The sequence below is a fragment of the Lynx rufus genome, unplaced genomic scaffold (assembly GCF_022079265.1).
Source record: "Lynx rufus isolate CCGP_SWC_20201006 ecotype Redwood Valley unplaced genomic scaffold, mLynRuf1.p SCAF_6, whole genome shotgun sequence".
NCBI classification, from domain to species: domain Eukaryota; kingdom Metazoa; phylum Chordata; class Mammalia; order Carnivora; family Felidae; genus Lynx; species Lynx rufus.
Window position 1 is genome coordinate 56519899 of NW_025814878.1, and position 18710 is coordinate 56538608.

The 18710-nt window shown below is 38.8% G+C and overlaps 1 protein-coding gene across 2 annotated transcripts in view; it reads left to right on the plus strand.

Annotated features, from left to right (window-relative positions):
- USP45 (ubiquitin specific peptidase 45) overlaps positions 1–18710 on the plus strand; it is a 74073-nt gene that overhangs the window by 7746 nt on the left and 47617 nt on the right. For both annotated transcript variants that reach the window (XR_006966220.1, XM_047102486.1), the window contains exons 3-4: positions 1674–1777; positions 5714–5814. Coding sequence is in view for 1 of the 2 variants with exons in the window: in XM_047102486.1 (XP_046958442.1) it covers positions 1674–1777; positions 5714–5814 (205 nt within the window). In the remaining variant the exon portion in view is untranslated. The remainder of the gene's footprint in view (positions 1–1673; positions 1778–5713; positions 5815–18710) is intronic.

The window sequence follows — 18710 nt, forward strand, 5'->3', positions numbered from 1 at the left end:
GAGTTCGAACCCCGCGTCAGGCTCTGTGCTGACAGCTCAGAGCCTGGAGCCTGCTTCGGATTCTGTGTCTCCCTCTCTCTCTCTGCCCCTAACCCACTCACATTCTGTCTCTGTGTCTCTCAAAAATAAATAAATAAATAAATAAACCATTAAAACAGATTATCTTAACAGCTTAGAAGCTATTAATACTGTAATAATTTTTTATTTATTATTATTATTTTTTAACATTTACTTATTTTGAGAGACAGAGACAGAGTGCAAGCAGGTGAGGGGCAGACACACACACACACACACACACACACACACACACACACACACAGAATCCAAAGCAGGCTCCAGGCTCTGAGCTGTCCGCACAGAGCCTGACGCGGGGCTCAAACCCACAAACTGTGAGATCATGACCTGAGCCGAAGTCGGACATTTAACCGACTGAGCCACCCAGGTGCCCCTGTAATAATTTTTTAAATGTTTGTTTATTTTTGAGAGAGAGAGAGAGAGAGAGAGAGAAAACGAGAACAAGTGGGGGAGGGGCAGAGAGAGAGTCAGAGGATCTGAAGCAGGCTCCGTGCTGACAACAGAGAGCCTAATGTGGGGCTCAAACTCACAAACCATGAGATCATGACTTAAGCTGAAGTCACCTAGGTGCCCCTATCATTAATAATTTTTGAATAACATATTTAAGATGTATATAATTTTACTAAAATAAGAGAATTCCTTATTATCTCTCATAGTCTGTAAGAGGACCACTTCAGGGTTAGTTAATTCAATGGAAAGAGCACTGAAAACTGAGATTTCTTCCATTTTTCTTCTGTGTCAATCTCAATTTCATGACTTTTTATGGCCAAAGATGTTTCATGTGTTATGTATCACACAGCAATCCCCAAAGGCCAGAAAGGGCAAAAAAGATATCCCTTTCCTGTTTGTTTTGTTTTGTTTTTGTTTTTTTTTTTTAAATTTTTTTTCAACGTTTATTTATTTTTGGGACAGAGAGAGACAGAGCATGAACGGGGGAGGGGCAGAGAGAGAGGGAGACACAGAATCGGAAACAGGCTCCAGGCTCTGAGCCATCAGCCCAGAGCCTGACGCGGGGCTCGAACTCACGGACCGCGAGATCGTGACCTGGCTGAAGTCGGACGCTTAACTGACTGCGCCACCCAGGCGCCCCTTGTTTTGTTTTTTAATATATAAAACTTTGCCAGAAACATCCAGCAGACTGCCCCTCATGTCTCATTGACCAGAATTGGATCTTATTTCTTTACTTGCCTGGTGAGGGAAATTACTGTGATTTTGGCCTGAGTCTCATGAGTTGTCGTGGGTTTGGGTGGAGGTGTGGACAGTACTAGAAAATGTGTGTATAGGAGGGGGCACTGGTCTGCGGGGATGCTTGATGCCCCACTGTGTAAAAGGCAGAGAGTGTATGCATTTTTAAATAATAGGGAAATTCACTTGCATCATGATTGTTTCCGGTAAATACTATATAACAAAAAGCAAGTTAGCCTCTTTGCAAGAAATTAAATTTAATGAGAATCTATATTCCTTTCTGAAACTTGTCCTTCCTGCTTGAAATTAAAAACAAAACTTTTTCAGTATACGTTTGAGTATGATTTAGGTTTTGAATAATTTGAAAGAAACGTAAATGTAAATTGTACAAATAGCATTCTGTTCATCTTTAGGGATGCGGTAGAAACTCAGAAAGCCATCATTCAGTGAAGCACTACAAGAATCAGAGAACAGAATCTCATTGTATTACAATTAGTCTGAGCACATGGATTATATGGTAAGTTAGATTTTTGTCACTAGTGTCCACTACAAAAAATATCTTCTCTCCAAGCTTTACAAGGTAAAATCTTTAAAGTTGTTGTACCAGCTGATGTTTTTTAGCCTGAACACAATCTTTAGAATACTGTAAGAAAATTAACATTACCCATGAATATAAAATTTAAATAAGAAAAAATTTAGTCATCCCTTTACTTTTCTTTAGCATTTTCTTGGTAGGGTAAAGAAACATCCTCCCTATGGGGCGCCTGGGTGGCGCAGTCGGTTAAGCGTCCGACTTCAGCCAGGTCACGATCTCGCGGTCCGTGAGTTCGAGCCCCGCGTCAGGCTCTGGGCTGATGGCTCGGAGCCTGGAGCCTGTTTCGGATTCTGTGTCTCCCTCTCTCTCTGCCCCTCCCCCGTTCATGCTCTGTCTCTCTCTGTCCCAAAAATAAATAAACGTTGGAAAAAAAAAAAAAATTTAAAAAAAAAAAAAGAAACATCCTTCCTAGCTGATTTTTCGTAATGAACTTGCTAACACAGAATTCTAGAGTTCTAGAGAAGGAAGGTACTTCAGGTGGTCAAGTGGTTTGGTGATTCCCTGAAGGGAAAGGGAAAGCCTGGGCATATGTAGTTTGTAGAAACGCCAGTGATTTTACTACTTAACCCTGCTGGGAACCAAATCCAGTTCCCCCATGTTGCATAAAAATGATACTCATGTTACATCAAGTATCATTTACTTTTTTCTGGTTACAAAGTAAAAATCCAGGCACTAAAACAAGTGTTTTGATTCCCTAGTTTCTTACCAGCATAACACAATACTACAGTGGCATAAATGGATACTGTATTGAAAAGCTTTCTATATGTTTTGCAACAAAAATCTTCTAATTGGAATCTTCAGACTCCTACAAAAGTTTTCAAGTTCTCCTTGAATGAATTTCCAGAAGTTTTCAAGTTTTCTTTAACACAAAACTATTTTAACTTTGTGTTTTCATTTCAGGGACGTAAAGGTAATACAAGGATGTTTCGGCTTATAGAAGAGTTAATCACCTTTTTTAATCCAGGGCACGGGTCAGGTGCTTGCCCCATCTGTGTTTTTGCTGTTGTTGGCCCCAAGTAACAACACTGGGGAGAATGAGGAAGGCACAGAGGCGACGTGCTATGTAAACGATGCAGTGGAGCCAAGGGAGAGGAAGAGGCTGCCATATGTGGCAGCTCAGCAGATACTTCTCTGTAATCTGAACAGAGCAGTGGTCTCAAACTATGGGGTGCATCGGAATCACCAGGAAGGTCTTGTTGAAATAGATTGCTGGGTCCCGGGCCTAAAGATTCTGCTTTCGTAGTTCGTGGGTAGCACCTAAGAATTTACACTTCTAACAAGTTCCTAGGTATTGCCAGTGCTGCTGGTCTGGGGAGCCCGGTTCCAGGACCATAGGAATAGAGGAAGGTGGAGGGGGAATTGAGTGGCACCTGGTAGAATAGGCTCATTTCAAGTGAGTCTATGTCAGAACTTGTGTTATAGCTCTTAGGACCATAAAGATGGTGTGAATCGTGATGTAATTTCAGGGGGTAAAAAAACACCTTACCTAGCATAATGTTGTTAGTTTTAACTTTATTGATTTTATAATTTTTTATGCTTAATTGTGTAATTTTGCTTTCATAGGTAAATAGAGTTATAAGGGTGATCAATTTATTGGGTTTTGTGAGTGGAATGTTGGATTTATGTTATAATGAAAATAACTTAAGTCGCATTTGGGGAGTCTGTAAAATTATTTTCCTTTTTAAAAAAATTTTTTTTTAACATTCATTTTTGAGAGAGGGCAAGCAGTGGAGGGGCAGAGAGAGAGGGAGACACAGACTTGGAAGCAGGCTCCAGGTTCTGAGCTGTCACCACAGATCCCGATGTGGGGCTTGAAGGCATGAGCCATGAGATCATGACCTAAGCCAAAGTCAGATGCCTAACTGTGTGAGCCACCCAGGCGCCCCTAAAACTATTTATTTTTAAAATGATAATACATTTTGGTTGTTGTGAGGAATTAGAACATGCATGTAAAGCATTTACAACGTAGTAGATGCTCAAGTAAATGGTTTTAGTTATTTCTGATGGAAGCAAATAGAACTAGTTTATGGTGAGCTGTCCTCTTTTCTCCAAATTCACTGCCATTATGTGGTTTTTCTTTACATTTCCTTTTTGTACCTTAAAGTTACAATATATTTCATAACACGTAAAAATTAGATAGCAATGTCAGTAAAAATTCCTTGACATTTCAGTTTTTTTTTGAATTTAGAAAGAGTGAGCAGTGGGGCAGAGAGAGAGAGAGAGAGAATGAACCTTAAGCAGGCTCCATGCTCAGCATGGAACTGACACAGGGCTCGATCCCACCACTCAGATCATGACCTGAGCTGAAATCAAGAGTCAGATACTCAATTGACTGAGCCATCCAGGCACCTTGCAAATGAGCAATTTTTATTATTTTAGGCAATAGTTACATAAGTAAAATTGGAGCACATATTGTAGTGTAAGCCTGGTAACTGTAACTACATTGTTTGGATTCCATCATGGTCTATTAGAAAAGATATTTTGGGAAGGTTTTCTGTGACTTGTTTCCTTCACAGATTTATCTGTATATCTGTATGCAAGTGATAGAGTAATGTTTGTATTTTGAGTATGAGTAAATATTTGACTGCATTTTGAGTGTTATTTAGAAAAGGAACCCATACCTAGTTTATAGCCGTGATCCCAGGACCACCAATAATTTAAGAATATTGTGAATATGTAAAGTGGTGTTGGTATAACATGTTTATAAAACACTTAAAAAAAAACATTTTCAGTAGGTTCAAATATATTTTCTCGTTTGACCATTAGATCTTATGAAGATAAAGGAAGCAGGTAATGATAGTATATAGAAAAAAACCTTTCTTAAAACTGTATGCACTAATGAGTAAACTTAGTGGAGGACAGTTTTCTAAAAATGAATGTGCTTTTGAAAATCTCTTTGAAAAAAAAAAGTATAAAAAAAATTAAAAAAAAAAGAAAATCTCTTTGAGAGCCCTGTCTTCTCAACGAAGCCCAAACACAATAAAACTCTTATCCAGTCTTCCCCATCTCTGTAAATGGAAACTTCATCACTTAAGTATTCAAGCCAGAAGCCTAGCAGTTACTTTCTTTTCTATGTTATTTTGTTTTTTTAATTCTTTAACAAAAGTAGACAAAATGGTATAATGAAATCCTCTGTACCCATCACCCAGCTTTAAACATTCTCAACTCACAGTAAGTCTTGTTTCCTCTGGACCAGAATTTCTCAGTCTCCATACTGTTGTCATTTTGGCTGATAATTCTTTGTTGTGACAGGACCATACTGTATGTCGTAGAATGTTTAGCATTCTCTACCCAGTGGATGCCAGTAGCACTTCCCCAGTTGTGACAAGCAAAAATGTCTCAGAATATTACCAAATGTCCTCTGGGGGTCTGGGGGGCAAAATTGCTTCTGTTTGAGAATCACTGACATGCCCTCATCCATTTCCCCCTTTCCATGGCAGTTATTTGGATACTTCTCTGTTCGTTCCTGAAATATGTGTAAATTAAATCTGTTCATTTTTATCCAAATCCACTGCTTCTACCTTGGCCTGCTTCTATTCCCTATTCCCTCCATCTGACATTAGTCAGAGTGCTGTTTGTGAAATGTGAATGGGATCACGTCACTTCCCTGCTTACAAAACTCCTCATGACTTTCCATTACGCTTAGGATAAACTACCAGAACTTTAATTTGAATAAGGCTGTGCCTGAACTGTCTCCTGTTTATTTCTCTAGACTTCCCTAATGTCTCACCCTAGGTATACTTTTTTGCCCCTCCTTCATTTAAGTATAAGACTCGATAAATATCAACTTTATTACCTGGTGTGCAACATTATTGAAGATGCTTTCATAATATTTGCTTACATTTTATATTTTTTCAGGTGTTACGAATGTGATGAAAAATTATCAACACACTGTAATAAGAAGGTTTTGGCTCAAACAGTTGATTTTCTCCAGAAACATGTTTCTAAAACACAAACAAGTAAGTTAAGCAATTGCTAAAGAAATTTTTATTAAAGTATGATATTTTATATTTACTTTAAAATAGATTTACTTGGGGTGCCTGGGTGGCTCAGTTGGTTAAGTGTCTGACTCTTGATTCTGGCTCAGGTCATGATCTTATGGTTTGTGAGATTGAGCCCTGCATCAGGCTCCGTACTGACAGTGCTGAACCTGCTTGGGATTCTCTCTTCCTCTCTCAAATAAAGAAAGAAAATACCCCCCCCCCCCCATGCACAAGTGTGTGCGCTCTCTCTCTTTCTCTCTCTCTCAAAATAAATAAACATTAAAAAAAAATAATAAAATAAGGGCACCTGGGTGGCTTAGTTGGTTGAGCATCCGACTTCGTCTCAGGTCATGATCTTGAGGTTTGTAAGTTTGAGCCTTGCATCAGGCTCACTGCTGTCAACCTTTTAGCACAGAGCCCACTGTGGATCCTCTGTCCCCCTCTTTCTGCCCCTCCCCCACTTGCACTCTCCCAAAAATAAATATAAAAATTTTAAAATATATATTTATATTGACTTTATGTGAGCTTTTCATATAAAGAGTTCATAAATTCATAAATAGTACCCTAGATTTTACTTTGACCTCATAGCACAAGTGCCATGCGTTCCTAAGTAGCACTCTTGTGATGTTATCTTGTGTTATATTTACATGACTAATATGAGAGGCCAGACAGGGTAGTGACTAGATTGTGGGCTTCTGAGTGAAACAGTGCTGAGTTTGAATTCAGGCTCCACTTAAGTTACTTATTGTCCATGTGTCTTTTACTGCTTAGTTTACTTTTTTTTTTTTTTAATTTTTTTTTTTTTTCAACGTTTATTTATTTTTGGGACAGAGAGAGACAGAGCATGAACGGGGGAGGGGCAGAGAGAGAGGGAGACACAGAATCGGAAACGGGCTCCAGGCTCTGAGCTGTCAGCCCAGAGCCCGACGCGGGGCTCGAACTCACCGACCGCGAGATCGTGACCTGGCTGAAGTCGGACGCTTAACCGACTGCGCCACCCAGGCGCCCCAGCTTAGTTTACTTTTAAAAATTAGGATGATTGGGTGCCTGGGTGGCTCATTTGGTTGGGCGTCCAACTTTGGCTCGGGTCATAATCTCACAGCTCATGAGTTTGAGCCCTACATCAGGCCCTGTGCTGACAGCTCAGAGCCTAGAGCCTGCTTCTGATTCTGTGTCTCCCCCTCTCTCTGCCCCTTCTCCACTCACACTCTGTATCTCTCAAAAAATAAACATTAAAAAAATTAGGATGTAACTCTATTGTGTGGGGTTATTGTGAGGCTTAGAGATAATGTTTTATAAAAATTTAGAATAATGTGTGTAGAAATGCTTGCATAGTGCCCAACACATATTTGTGAGGTCACATTTGTTATGTAATCATAGTGTAGTTCTGACACTAACTCCCTGGAGTTGGCTGACCCTACAGATTAAGGGCTTAGTCCCCCCACATGATTGCCCTCACTTCAGATACCATCCTCAAGCCCAGAGGTTCTCAGGCCATTCACATTTCTGACAAACTGGCTATAAATTTAGGGGGTCTCATTATCCCTCTGAGGCTCAGTAATTTCCTAGAATGACTCAGAGAACTCAGGAAAGTGTATACTTAAAGTTAGTTTTATTATGATAGAAAAAAAAGAGATACAAATCAGGACAGCTAAAAGAAGAGACACATAGAGCAAGTACTGGGAAAGTCCCGAACATGAATCTCTTGTATCTTCTTCCTGTGGAGTCAGGACACATCACCTTCCTGGCACATCAATGTGTAATCATACACACAGAGTATTGTTAACCAGGGAAATTATCTGGAGCTGTGGTGGTCCAGAGTTTTTATTGGTGCTTCATGGACTAGGCATCAATTGAATCATTGGCCACATGCTTGAACTCAGTCTCCAGTACCCCTATCCTCTAATCACACATTGGTCTTTCTGGCATGGCTAGCTGCCATCCTGAGTAATCTTATTAGCATAAGCTGTCTAGGAGCTCACCAAGAATAAGAAAGACACTCCCATCCCTCTGGAAATCCAAGGATTTAGAGAATACTTTTCAGGAAGCTGGAGGCCAAAAGGCAGACAAATCCTTTATTATACAGTAGTAATGTATTATATATTATATACTTTGTTAACTACATATGTTGTTACCTGACATACAAATAATATATAATACATGTTAATATAAGGAAACCATCAACAAGACTAAATGGCAACCAACAGAATGGAAGAAGATATTTGCAAATGACATATCAGATAAAGGGTTAGTATCCAAAATCTGTAAAGAACTTATCAAACTCAACACCCAAGAAACAAATAATCTAGTGAAGATATGGGCAAAGACATTGAATAGACACTTCTCCAAAGAAGACATCCAGATGGCCAACCAACACATGAAAAAATGCTCAACATCACTCATCTTCAGGGAAATACAAATCAAAACCAAAATGAGATACCACCTCACACCTGCAGAATGGCTAACATTAAAACAACTCAGGCAACAAGATGTTAGCGAGGATGCGGAGAAAGAGGATCACTTTTGCATTGCTGGTGGGAATGCAAGCTGGTGCAGCCACTCTGGAAAACAGGATGGAGGTTCCTCAAAAAACTAAAAGTAGAACTACCTTGTGACTAGCAATTGCACTACTAGGCATTTATCCAAGGGATACAGGTGTGCTGTTTCTTTTTTTTATTTAAAAATTTTTTTTTTTTAACGTTTATTTATTTTTGAGACAGAGAGAGAGACAGAGTATGAACGGGGGAGGGGCAGAGAGAGAGGGAGACACAGAATCGGAAGCAGGCTCCAGGCTCTGGGCCATCAGCCCAGAGCCCGACGCGGGGCTCAAACTCACGGACCGTGAGATCGTGACCTGAGCTGAAGTCGGAGGCTTAACCGACTGAGCCACCCAGGCGCCCCCAGGTGTGCTGTTTCGAAGGGACACAGGCATCCCCATGTTTATAGCAGCACTATCAACAATAGCCAAAGTATGGAAAGAGCCCACATGTCCATCGATGGATGAATGGATAAAGAAGATGTGGTATATATATCCAATGGAGTATTACTCAGCAATCAAAAAGAATGAAATCTTGCCATTTGCAACTGCATGGATGGAACTGGAGGGTATTATGCTAAGTGAAATTAGAGAAAGACAAAAATCATATGACTTCACTCATATGAGGACTGTAAGACACAGAACAGATGAACATAAGGGAAGAGAAGGAAAAATAATATAAAAATACGGGGGGGGTGGACAAAACATAAGAGACTCTTAAATATGGAGAACTAACAGTGGGTTACTGGAGGGGTTTTGGGAGGGGGGATGGGCTAAATGGGTAAGGGGCATTAAGGAGTCTCCTGAAATCATTGCTGCACTATGTGCTAACTAATTTGGATGTAAATTAAAAAAATAAAGTGATGTACAGATAAAAGTTTGCTACTCCAGTTAAGACATGTATTGGCATGCTTTCTAAGTATGGTTTTCTACTCCATGGAGCTGAATTAGCTCAGTCTGATGACTACTGTTAACCTACAAGGTGCTGCTCTCTGGTACTAATCCTGACATGCAATTAAGAAGAGGAGGAGAGTTTTCTGGTAAAAATAAAAAATCTTCCACACTCTTCTAAAAAAACCCCACATGTTAATATAAATGAGTATATAGGGAAACAGTGTCTTCAGAAATTAAAAAAAACATTTTAATGTTTATTTATTTTTGAGAGAGAGAGGGAGACACAGAATCTGAAGCAGGCTCCAGGCTCTGAGCCGTCAGCACAGAGCCCTACGTGGGGCTCAAACTCATGAACCGCAAGATCATGACCTGAGCCAAAGTTGGATGTTTAACCCACTGAGCCACCCAGGTGCCCCTTCATTCAGAAATATTAAGTGTACTTAAGGGTACTACATGTTGGGTTTTATACTTTATACTGTAAGGAATTCAATGGTAAAGAATTTTTATTTTATTGGAAGTGTAATGGAAGCTACTAAAGTGTTTTAAGCAGGGGAGTAACAGTCATTTCAACGTCTTTTAATAACATTACTCTAATTGCTGTATGGACTGTTGGAGTTAAGAGTGGAGGTGAGGAGATCATTATGAAGGTCAAGGAGGTTTCTCAGGTGAGAAACCGGTAGAGGCACTGATGGAAAGTGGGTGGATTCGATGTGAGTGAGGGAGAGTGGGAAAAATCAGTACACACCTCAGGATTTGGGGTGACTGGGTGAATGGACATGAGAATTTTGAAATGCCTTTGGCCCACAATTGAATTGCTTAGTAGGTGGCATTCAGAAACTGAAAATTTGTATTAAAATATACTAGTTTTTCGGCTGTATGTTCTGCAGCTCAATATGTAATTTTTTTTGTTAGCTATTGCTCTGAGACAACAATGGTGGAGAAATTGGTGAAGGAACTGGAGGAGGTAAACACAGGTGCCTGGACAGCTGAAGCAATGGTTGTTTTTTTCACTCATTTATTTATTCAACAGACATTTATTGAAATCTTACTCTGTCCCAGGCATACTAGTTGTAGCTGTGATTCTGCTCAAATAAAGAACCGGCAAAATATGATGATGGTAGACATTTAACATTTCAGGAATAGATGTGGGTCTTAATGCTGTCTCCTGAAAGCCACACATTTTATGTGTTTTTTTCTGGCCATAAGATACGTAGGGATATGATGCCGGGGCAGCCAAAGTACAATTGCAGGGATTATTTTCTCTGGATTTTTTTTTTTTAACCTTAGAGTTTCCTTGAGATGAAGAAAAAGCCAGTCTAATTTCATTTAATTGTACAGATTTCTTGAATATTTATTATCAAAAAGGATATAAGGAAGGGAGCATGGAATGATATGGTAGAAAGAACATGGGCTTTGTCAGGGGTGGGGGATCTGGCATTCAGATTTGACTCTTTCAGTCACTGGCAGGTTACTATTCATCTGAGCCTCATTTTCCTCAACACCACCTGCCTCTTTTCCATGGTGTTTCAGGGAATAGAGATTGATAAGACAGTTCCTGTCCTAAAGAATATAGATAAGCAGAACAGAGTTGTATTTTGACTGAAGTTCAAGCAAAGGCTTTCAGTATTCCAAAAGGGTTATAATGTTCAATTGAAAGGAACTGAGAAAGAATCATGAATGAGCTGGCTTTCAAGCTGACCCTTCAAGGTAGAGTTTTAGGTAGAGATGAGAGCAGCAATCATTACCGGTGGTGGGAAGCACAGGTGTAGCCTTTAATTGTGTTTATGGAACCATGGGTATCACCTGGAATAATGGAAACAGGTTATTGAGGGAATTTGAGACAGTGTGGAACCTTCACAGTTAGGGAGAGACATACTTCTGAGGTCAGGGTTTCCAGAAGTTCTAGGTCAAAATGTCATTATCTTTGTGTTTCAAGCTACAGTATCTCTCAGGTAAGTTTGATTTAAAATAAGATTCGTTGGCATTCTGGAAGTAAGTTTATTTGGGATAGTAATCTGCAGTATTTTTTGTTGCATAAGGTTTAAGTATGTTTTTATAAAGTACATTAAAAATCAGACATGAAAGTTGTTATTGAGGTTTGTAGGAATGCTAGATATGATTATGCAGCTATTTTAAATAATTGTGAAGACTGTAGAAATATAAAAATGTCTGCATACAGTAATTTTAAAAGAATATGAAACTATATTGTATTTTAGGTGGGAGGATAAGAATGATTTTAAAAGATTCTTTTTGGGGCACCTGGGTGGCTCAATCTGTTAAGCGTCCAACTTCGGCTCAGGTCATGATCTCGTGGTTCTTGAGTTCAAGGCCTGCATCGGGTTCTGTGCTGATAGCTCAGAGCCTGGAACCTGCTTCAGATTCTGTGTCTCACTTGTGCTCTCTCTCTCAAAAATAAATAAATATTAAAAAATTTCTTTAAAAAGATCCTTTTTATATTGTGCTCTAAGAAAAATAACTGCCGAGAGAAAAGCCTGTACCTGTACTTACACATGTTGTTATGCAAAGCTTGAGCAATTTCATGTCTAATAAATCTAACTTAGCTTCTTTACTCAGAGAATCAAAGCCAGTGCCCCATCCATTTCTAAACACTGCTAGTTCAGTAAATCTTAGCTTTTGATCTCAGTAGCCCTTTAGACTCTTAAAAATTATTGAGTGGGGCGCCTGGGTGGCGCAGTCGGTTAGGCGTCCGACTTCAGCCAGGTCACGATCTCGCGGTCCGTGAGTTCGAGCCCCGCGTCGGGCTCTGTGCTGACAGCTCAGAGCCTGGAGCCTGTTTCGGATTCTGTGTCTCCCTCTCTCTCTGCCCCTCCCCTGTTCATGCTCTGTCTCTCTGTGTCTCAAAAATAAATAAACATTAAAAAAAATTAAAAAAAAATTATTGAGGAATTAAACTGCTTTGATCAGGTAGTTTACATCTATCAATATCATATGGGAAATTAAAAAATTACAGTATTTATTAAATCACTGAAAATAGCAAGAATTTCCATGACCTGTTAACACAAATTGTATGTTTTTAGGAAATATAACTATTTTATAAAAGAATACAAACTTAGTAAGTGGCATTATTTAACATTTTTACAAATCTTTTTTTTTTTAATGTTTTTTTTTTTTAATTTTTTTTCAACATTTATTTATTTTTGGGACAGAGAGAGACAGAGCATGAACGGGGGAGGGGCAGAGAGAGAGAGGGAGACACAGAATCGGAAACAGGCTCCAGGCTCTGAGCCATCTGCCCAGAGCCCGACGCGGGGCCCGAACTCACGGACCGCGAGATCGTGACCTGGCTGAAGTCGGACGCCCAACCGACTGCGCCACCCAGGCGCCCCTTTTTTTTAATGTTTGAGAGAAAGAGAGAGCAGGTGTACGTGAGCCGCAGAGAGGCAGAGGGAAAGGGAGAGAGAGAATCCCAAACAGGCTCTGCACCATCAGCATGGAGCCTGACATAGGGCTTGAACTCATGAACTATGAGATCATGACCTGAGCCAAAACCAAGAGTGGGGCACTTCACCGACTGAGCACCCAGGTGCCCCAAAACAGATTTATTTCTGTTTCTGCCATTATTGATTTTTTGGTCAAGTGAGAGATATTAACAAATCACGTGTAATTGCTTCATAATTGCTTGTTTAAGTAGGGCTGTGATGGAGCAAGTGCAGGGGACTGTGAGGACACTTTGGAGTAGTATCTAATGTAGACTGTAGGAGCCAGGATGGTTTTATTTAGAGGAAGAGCCTTCTAAGCCAAGAGCTAAAGGATGTGTAGAAATGAGCTAGGCACAGCGGAAAGGAGTGTGTGTTCCAGGCAGAGGAAATAGCTCATTGGTGAGGGAGCTTGATATGTTCAGGGAATTCAGTGGAGCTGCAAGGTTGAATTTTGTGATATTGGAGGATGACGAGAGGGTGAGACTAGAGGTAAGCAGGAACAGATATTGAAGGGCCGTGTAAGTTTAGAGTTTATCCTGTAGGCAGTGAGCAACCACTAATAGATTTTAAATGAAGAAGTTTTGTGTTTTAGAAGAGTCACTTAACTGTAATAAGGAGATAGATAAGAATGCCTTTGTATGTATACCTACTTATACATGTGGCAATACCAAATTATAATGGAACTAAAGATTTTTTTAAAGTTTATTTATTTATTTTGAGAGAGACAAAGAGAGTGGAAATGGGAGAGGGGCAGAGAGAGAGGGAGAATCCCAAGCAGGTTCTGTTCTGTGAGCGCAGAGCAGGACCCCACGAATCTGTGAGGTCATGACCTGAGCTGAAATCAAGAGCTGGATGCTTAACCAACTGAGCCACCCAGGCGTCCCAAGATTTTTTGTCTTTTTAAGGTTTATGTATTTATTTTTGAGAGAGAAAGCACAAATGGGGCTGGGGGAGGGTTAAAGAGAGGGAAAGAGAGAGAATCCCAAGCAGGTTCCATCCTGTCAGCTCAGCCCAATGTGGGGCTCAAACCCATGAACCATGAGATCATGGCCTGAACTGAAGTTGGGTGCTTAACCAACTGAGCCACCCAGGTGTCCCAACTAAAGGTTTTTAAGGCTAATGGTGAACTGGGAGTTAGTGGAATTTTGAGAACAGACAGGTGAAGTAATTATTATTCACTTCCAAGGCAGGGGAATAGTGGGGCAGCAAGTTTTTTCTTTTTACTCTTTAAAGATTAAACTTTGCAGCTGCAGAAATGGGCAAATTACATTAATACTACATGACTGGCTTAGGTAATTGCATTAAGCAGCTGAGGAAACCCCAGTGCAGGTTCCCAGAAGAATACTTACAGCTGTGTAGATTTCACATCTGATGCTAGGATTTGCTTAAAAAAAAAAAAAAAAAAAATCCGTCCACACTTCCCCCTCAAACACATACCAGAAAACTAAAAACAACAAATAAAATCCCCATATAATAAAAAGGTCATGTATAACACAAGACTGAAAAAAAGCAAGAAAGCTTTATTGTGAGACCCACTGAGAAATATGTATTACTAAAAAGTGGGCCACTGTTCTCCGAAGGCTGATGAAATTTGTCACTTTGATAGTCTTGTAAATGTAATGTAAATATTCTGCACTTACTGAATATATGTATTCCTGGTGAAATAGTATTTAATATTGGTTTGCTTTTTGTGAACTAGATGGATGATTGACAATCGCACATTCTTAATAAATTGGGCCCATAATTTTTAATACTGTTGAGATGCTATTTTTAGAGAGCCTAGAGAAAGCCTAAAATATATTCTATTAAATTAAGCAAGCTTAGGCTTTTGGAATAAAAAGCCACAAGTTATGTTGGTTCTTTTGGTTTTACTAGGAATAAGTTTGCTGTATCTTTTTTTGAAATAAGAAAGTAAATGGCATATTTGGGATCTGAAATAAGTATCTGCTTGTGCCTAACAATTTGAATATAATAGTAATAGATTTTGTTTTGCTATAAAGTGACAGTCATACACCGAATTTATTTGCATTTTCAAAAATAAGTACTAAAAATAGTTATTTCCACATGTAAAAGGGGTTAGGGACAAAAAGATGTTGGGTGTTTAAAAAACAACATTAGGCATAGGGATTTTTTTTTTAACTTTTTAAAAAATGTTTATTTATTTTTGAGAGAGATACAGAGTGCGAGTGAGGCAGGGGCAGAGAGAGGGAGACACAGAATCTGAAGCAGGCTCCAGGCTCTGAGCTGTCAGCACAGAGCCTGATGCAGGGCTTGAACCCACGAACTGTAAGAACATAACCTGAGCCAAAATCAAGAGTAGGACGCTTAACTCACTGAGCCACTTTGGCATCCCTGCCCATAGGGATTTGAATCCACAGTTCTCCATCCAAACTACAGAACACAGAAAATTGTTTGAGTGACTGTTTTCTCAGTTCTCCCAAAAGATGGCACTAACTAGCTGACTGTAACCTTGCAAATACATAGGGAGAAGTTAGTTGCATGAAGTGGGTGCCTAGGGCATTAGGGCTTAATTCTTTCGAGGAACCCTTTGAGAAAAGCTGCTGTAAACTTTAATAAAGGTATACATTCACACCAAAGACATCCAGCAATTGATTACATCCAGCTTTTGCTAAGAGTAGTGGCTTTTTCTTTCATATCACCACTAACATTTCAGTAGTGTCTTAAATTATCACACTTATTAACCTTATCATCTGTTATTATCTAGACGGTAGGTCGTAATGGTTAAGTTTGTGGATTCTGAAGCCATACTACCTGGTTTGAATCTTCTATCACTAACCGAGTGCCTCAATTTCATCTTCATCTCTGCAGTGGGGACAATTACCAGAGGAAATAATGCTCTCAAACTCTGTCTTTAAATAAGCAAACTGTAAAATAAGTTTACCTTCCCTGTGCCCACAGGAAACTAGGGAATCGCCAGTGTTCCCCTTTTGGTTTAACCAAGGCAGTTCACAAGTATTTTTAACTTTGAGAAAAGGTAGATGTTTAATATTGCTTGGCAACAAATTTACTATTCACTGTTTTCAATTTTCTCCCACGAAAGCTGCATCTCTGTGTACTTCCTGTTTATTTTTGTAGGTTAATTTGTTGAAATTTCTGGCCAGTTTAGAAACACCTTGAATTTTGGTCACTGTTGCTAAACTGCCCTACAGAAAGATTATACAAAGGGTATAGTTGACAAGAATACCCATCTTTCTGTATTTAACTTTGTTTATAGTTTTCAGGTGTCTTTTTTTCTTTTTTCTTCAGTAGTGAAGTTTTTAATGTCATCATTACCAGTTCCATCAGTCTTTCCTGTGAAGATTTTTTAGCCTTTTGGGCCATGCTTTGAAAGTTTTCTGAACTCCAAGATTATAAAGATATTCACCTACAGTTTCTTATACATTACTTTTTTATATATGTCTGATTTAATATTTTTAAGTTTGGTTTTAAAAAAGATAATCATAGTATCTTTGTATTGGAGTCACTTTTATGGTAGGAATATTTGAGGTACTTAGGATTACTTTTTAGATACTCTTAGCCTTAGCCAAGTTGTTGAAAAAATATATCTTCTTTCTTTGCTGGTTTTCTATCTTGCAAGACCTGAGATATGTATAGAACCTACCAGGTCTATTCAGTTAGTTAAGCAGCAACTCTTTGAGTACTCAGGTTATAGACTTAAAGGGAAACTACCGAAATATAAAAGAGCTTTAAAAATTTTATCTAGAATGCCTGAAGCCTTCCCTGAATTTTCTTTGCATTCTGGGGTCTATATTTTATTACGTAAATGCAGTATCTGATGACAGTGCTGGTAATATAAAGGAGATAAGTAAGGTAAGATACTTATTGTGCAATTGGGGGAGGGGCAGAGAGAGAGGGAGAATTCCAAGCAGTCTCCGTGCTTGACCTCAAACCGTGAGATCATGACCTGAGCCGAAATCAAAGATGTTCATGATAACATCTTAGCAAAACTTTTAGAAACTAAATATACATGTACATTTGCTAAGGAACTGTCAGCTGAGAGTTTAAGATTCTAGTTTAAAAAAATGGTATCTGAATCAATCTCTCAATAACTTGACATACAAACAGGTATGTGTGTTTTAATAAAAAGCAATGTATTGGAAGTAATATACTTAGTTTCTAAAAGTTTTGTTAAGATGTTATTATGAATATAAGGTTTAATATCCCTATGGTGTTCACTGTGTATCAGTCTTTTTACTCGTAAATCTTAAGCAATTAAATATAAACAGTTACAGATAGTGGTTCCTATAGTACCTGACACACAATGGAAATTTAATAAATCAATTGAATTTGAATTGTTAAATTTTATAAATGTACTACTTAGTAAAATTAAAAACTTGTACTTTAAAACGCATTTAAATAGTTGTTAGAATATGTCATTTTATTTTCTAGTTAAATGATCTGATCTATTTAATATTTAAGCCTAATAGCATAATTAATTTTGAGTATGTTCTCACAGACTTGGATGTAAAAGTCAATAAACAGACCCTTGCCACTTGTGTGAAGTGGCTATTTAACCATGAAATAAACTATTTTTATTGCCATTGCCCTGTGGATATATTCTTTCTGGCAGTGCTGTCCATATTTGGTGGCTGTGCATGGAGAGCCAGGTGGTGCTGAAAAGCATCGCACAGTGAAGCGTGGATATATCTAGGTTCGACATTTGTCATCCCTTACTGCTGAAGGGAAGGGTAAAATCTGTTTTTCCATATGTTTATGCTTTTTTTTCTTGCCCGCAGTTTTGTCCAGATGGTCTTATGAACATTGTTTACTTTAGGATGCTATCCCAGATGTTTTGAAAACTGATGGGTAAATGTGGTACAGAGATTTGCATGTTACAGTTTTAAAAAATGCTGTTCTTGTAAGAATAAAATTTATTTCTGGAAAAATAAAACATTTATTCCAAGTGAATGATAAATACTGTAAAATACAAAAACATATATGTGTATATGTATATATGTTGTACGGTTAATATAATCTATATAGTTTATTTTCCCCAACATTTTTTCATGTTAATTAGCAAAAAAACATTATGGCAATGTTAAGTATAAGAAGTACTTTTGAGGAGTCATTTTTTCAGTGTTACATACACCTAAATATGTAAGACTCTTGCCTCCCAATCTTTTGTAATTCTCATTGTGCATGAATCACTGAAGAGAAATTAGGTGGTAAAATGACAATAGATTTATAGTCAAAAGATTGTCTTTAAGACTTTGGGCAAATTACTTAACATGTTGGAGACTGAGTTTTGTAAATGTAAAATCAGAGTAACAACCTTGCCCAAAAAGATGGACTATTAATGCTTGGATTTAATTACTCTATCATCTTTAATCTCTTAACAATCACTATGAAGCCATCTAGTGGCAGTTGCTGTTAATGAGAGCTGAAACCTGCTTTAGGCTGTGCTTGGGATCTCAGTATAATTAAGAGGTAGACTGCTCTTATTCCCAAACCCAACGGGATCCATATGGGGCCTCCTCTTGTTTGCGTAGTGCTTCCTTTTTTTTTTTTTTTTTTTTAATGTTTATTTTTGAGAGAGCGCACGTGAGCAGGGGAGGGACAGAGAGAGAGAGGGAGACACAGAATCTGAAGCAGGCTCCAGGCTCTGAGCTGTCAGCATAGACCCCAGTGCAGGGCTCAAACCCACGGACCGTGAGATCATGACCTGAGCCTAAGTCAGATGCTTAGCTGACTGAGCCACCCAGGCACCCCTTGTGTAGTGCTTCTTAACCACTGACTGGCTTTTTTCATTTGCTTTCACATTAGCTTGCAGGTTGGAATATTGTCTTTGCTTTTTTTCCTGCTTTTCCTTTTCTCCATTGGCTGGCCTCTGCATGTCAGTGACTTCTTCATTGATTGCACCAGCCTTTGCCCCCAAGCTTTAGTATGGGATTTAATTCTTATCACATGTTTTAATATATGGAAGACAGGAGAAGAGATCTATCTTGCTAGTTCTTTTCTGTGTTAACCCAGAACTCTAGGGT